Source organism: Penaeus chinensis, chromosome 5 (genome assembly GCF_019202785.1).
Source record: "Penaeus chinensis breed Huanghai No. 1 chromosome 5, ASM1920278v2, whole genome shotgun sequence".
Lineage (NCBI taxonomy): Eukaryota > Metazoa > Arthropoda > Malacostraca > Decapoda > Penaeidae > Penaeus > Penaeus chinensis.
The window spans coordinates 37,964,062-37,966,561 of NC_061823.1; the positions used below are offsets into that span (position 1 = coordinate 37,964,062).

General features: G+C 47.5%; 1 protein-coding gene across 1 annotated transcript in view; it reads right to left on the reverse strand.

The window, feature by feature from the left end:
* The window catches only part of LOC125025599 (dynein axonemal heavy chain 3-like), an 89,780-nt gene that overhangs the window by 28,877 nt on the left and 58,403 nt on the right, over positions 1–2,500 (reverse strand). Inside the window, exons 41-42 of the mRNA XM_047613623.1 lie at positions 1,498–1,691; positions 789–996 (exon numbers count right to left, since the gene is read on the reverse strand). Coding sequence (XP_047469579.1) covers positions 789–996; positions 1,498–1,691 — 402 coding nt within the window. The remainder of the gene's footprint in view (positions 1–788; positions 997–1,497; positions 1,692–2,500) is intronic.

Genomic DNA, 2,500 nt, shown 5'->3' on the forward strand with positions numbered 1-2,500 from the left:
CAGATAGTGGTATTTCTGGTGGTGTTGTAGTTGTAGTTGGTGGTAAATGATAGTGTTTCCGATAGTGTTGTTGGTGATAAATGATGGTATCCATGATGGTGGTGATGTTGGAGGTGATGATAAATAAAGGAATCACAATCCTCTCTCCATCTCTCTCTCACTTACTCCCTCTTTTCGTCGACTGATTATTACAACTCATCCTCCTCCCCTTCGCACTCTTGACTTCTTTTATTTCTTTCCTCTTCTATTCCCTTATTCCTCGTCCATCTTCTTACCACGTTCTCTTACTCCTTTTTTGCCAATCAGATATTACAATTCCTTACAGTTCTTTGTATTTTTTCTCCACTAGATTATTCCAAATCCTCGCCTCCCCATTCTTACCTCTGTCAACTTCCTCCTTTGTTTTCCAATCAAGTGTTAATTTTAACTCCATTATTTTCCCCCCTTTGGCTATTACTTTCATATTCATCCTCCTTATATACCCTCGTCTCCATGCTTTTACATTCCTCGTTTCTTTCCCCTTTTTCCCCTTCTAGCATTCCAAATCCTTCCCTCCTGCAGTTCCTCAATCTTCTCCACCAATCCCTCCTCCCTCCCCTCCCCTCCCTCCTTACCTCCCTCGTCTCCACCAACCCTCCCTTCCCTAATTACCTCCCTCAGCTCCTTCCTCTTTCCCTCTAAATTCTCCCCTCTCCATCTCTCCCTCACGTCCCCTTCTCCTTCCCTACCTCGCCCAGTTCCTCCCAACCCCTCCCCTCCCCCTCCTCCTTCCCCTTTCCCCTCCTTACCTCTCTCAGCTCCTTCCTCTTCTCCTCCAGCTTCTCGTTCTGCAGCGCCAATTCGTAGTTAGCGGCCTCCAGAGCCTGCTTCTTGGGGGCCACGATCTTGATGACCTGGTCGTACACCACCATGGCGCGGACCCAACGGCAGAGGCCCTCGCACGCCATCGACACCATGCGGATCTTCTTGGGGTCGAAGTCGGGGTGGGAGTAGAATCTACGTGGGGGGAGGATAATTGGGTATTTCAGAAGGGGGTTGGGGCGTGAGGGAAAAAAGAGTATTTGTGAAGGGAGTGATGGGGAGTTGATTAGTGTATGAGGGTAAATGGTATAATGGGATAAGTGATATGGACTCTATGCGGACCTTCTTGGGCTCGAAGGTCGGATGAGAGTAGAACCTTTTCGAGAGAAATAAAGTTGGGAATCTTAGAAGGATCTGGGAGGAAGGTGGTGTAGATTTTATTTGGGTTTAAGTGAGGATGAAAGTAGAAAGCTTTGTGGGACGAGAATATAAAAGAAAAAGATCGTGACGGTGACGATGGTGTAAGGAGGAGAGAATATGAAGTAATATAGACCTTTATAACGAAATAGTCCACGATACTACAAGAAAATAACACACAATGAATAAAAGATACAGAAAACTCATGTAATACAAAAACATATAAAACAATGAAAACAGAAATAAATAAACTAATAAATAAATACGCCCAGCTATTACTTCGTCCTGACCACCGAGATGATCTTGGTGGGGATGTTCTCCTTGTCGTACTGCAAGAGATTCTGCAGGAACTTCATGTCTCCGAGGAGTTTCTGCGAAGGAGCCCAGAAGTCCTCGGCCATCTTGCCGGATCCTGTGGCGTCCGGCTTCCGCTCTGGCTTCACCTCCAGCATCACGCACACGGCCTCCATCACCTGGGGAGCCGAGGAGGTAAGTCAAGGGAAGGCTTTTGGTTATTGAGAGTACGATACGGTAGGCGAAAGTAGCAGAGGAGATTAGGTAGGTGAAGGTAAGGCAGACGAAGGTAGAAGATGAGATGACATAGGCCTCCATCACCTGGGGAGCCGAGGAGGTAAGTCAAGGGAAGGCTTTTGGGGATTGAGAGTACGATACGGTAGGCGAAAGTAGCAGAGGAGATTAGGTAGGTGAAGGTAAGGCAGACGAAGGTAGAAGATGAGATGACATAGGCCTCCATCACCTGGGGAGCCGAGGAGGTAAGTCAAGGGAAGGCTTTTGGGGATTGAGAGTACGATACGGTAGGCGAAAGTAGCAGAGGAGATTAGGTAGGTGAAGGTAAGGCAGACGAAGGTAGAAGATGAGATGACATAGGCCTCCATCACCTGGGGAGCCGAGGAGGTAAGTCAAGGGAAGGCTTTTGGGGATTGAGAGTACGATACGGTAGGCGAAAGTAGCAGAGGAGATTAGGTAGGTGAAGGTAAGGCAGACGAAGGTAGAAGATGAGATGACATAGGCCTCCATCACCTGGGGAGCCGAGGAGGTAAGTCAAGGGAAGGCTTTTGGGGATTGAGAGTACGATACGGTAGGCGAAAGTAGCAGAGGAGATTAGGTAGGTGAAGGTAAGGCAGACGAAGGTAGAAAATGAGATGACATAGGCCTCCATCACCTGGGGAGCCGAGGAGGTGAGATAAGATAAAATACAAGATAATATAAAGGTCAAGATAAGGTCTTTGGTTATTGAAGGTAAGACACGGTAGACGAAGGT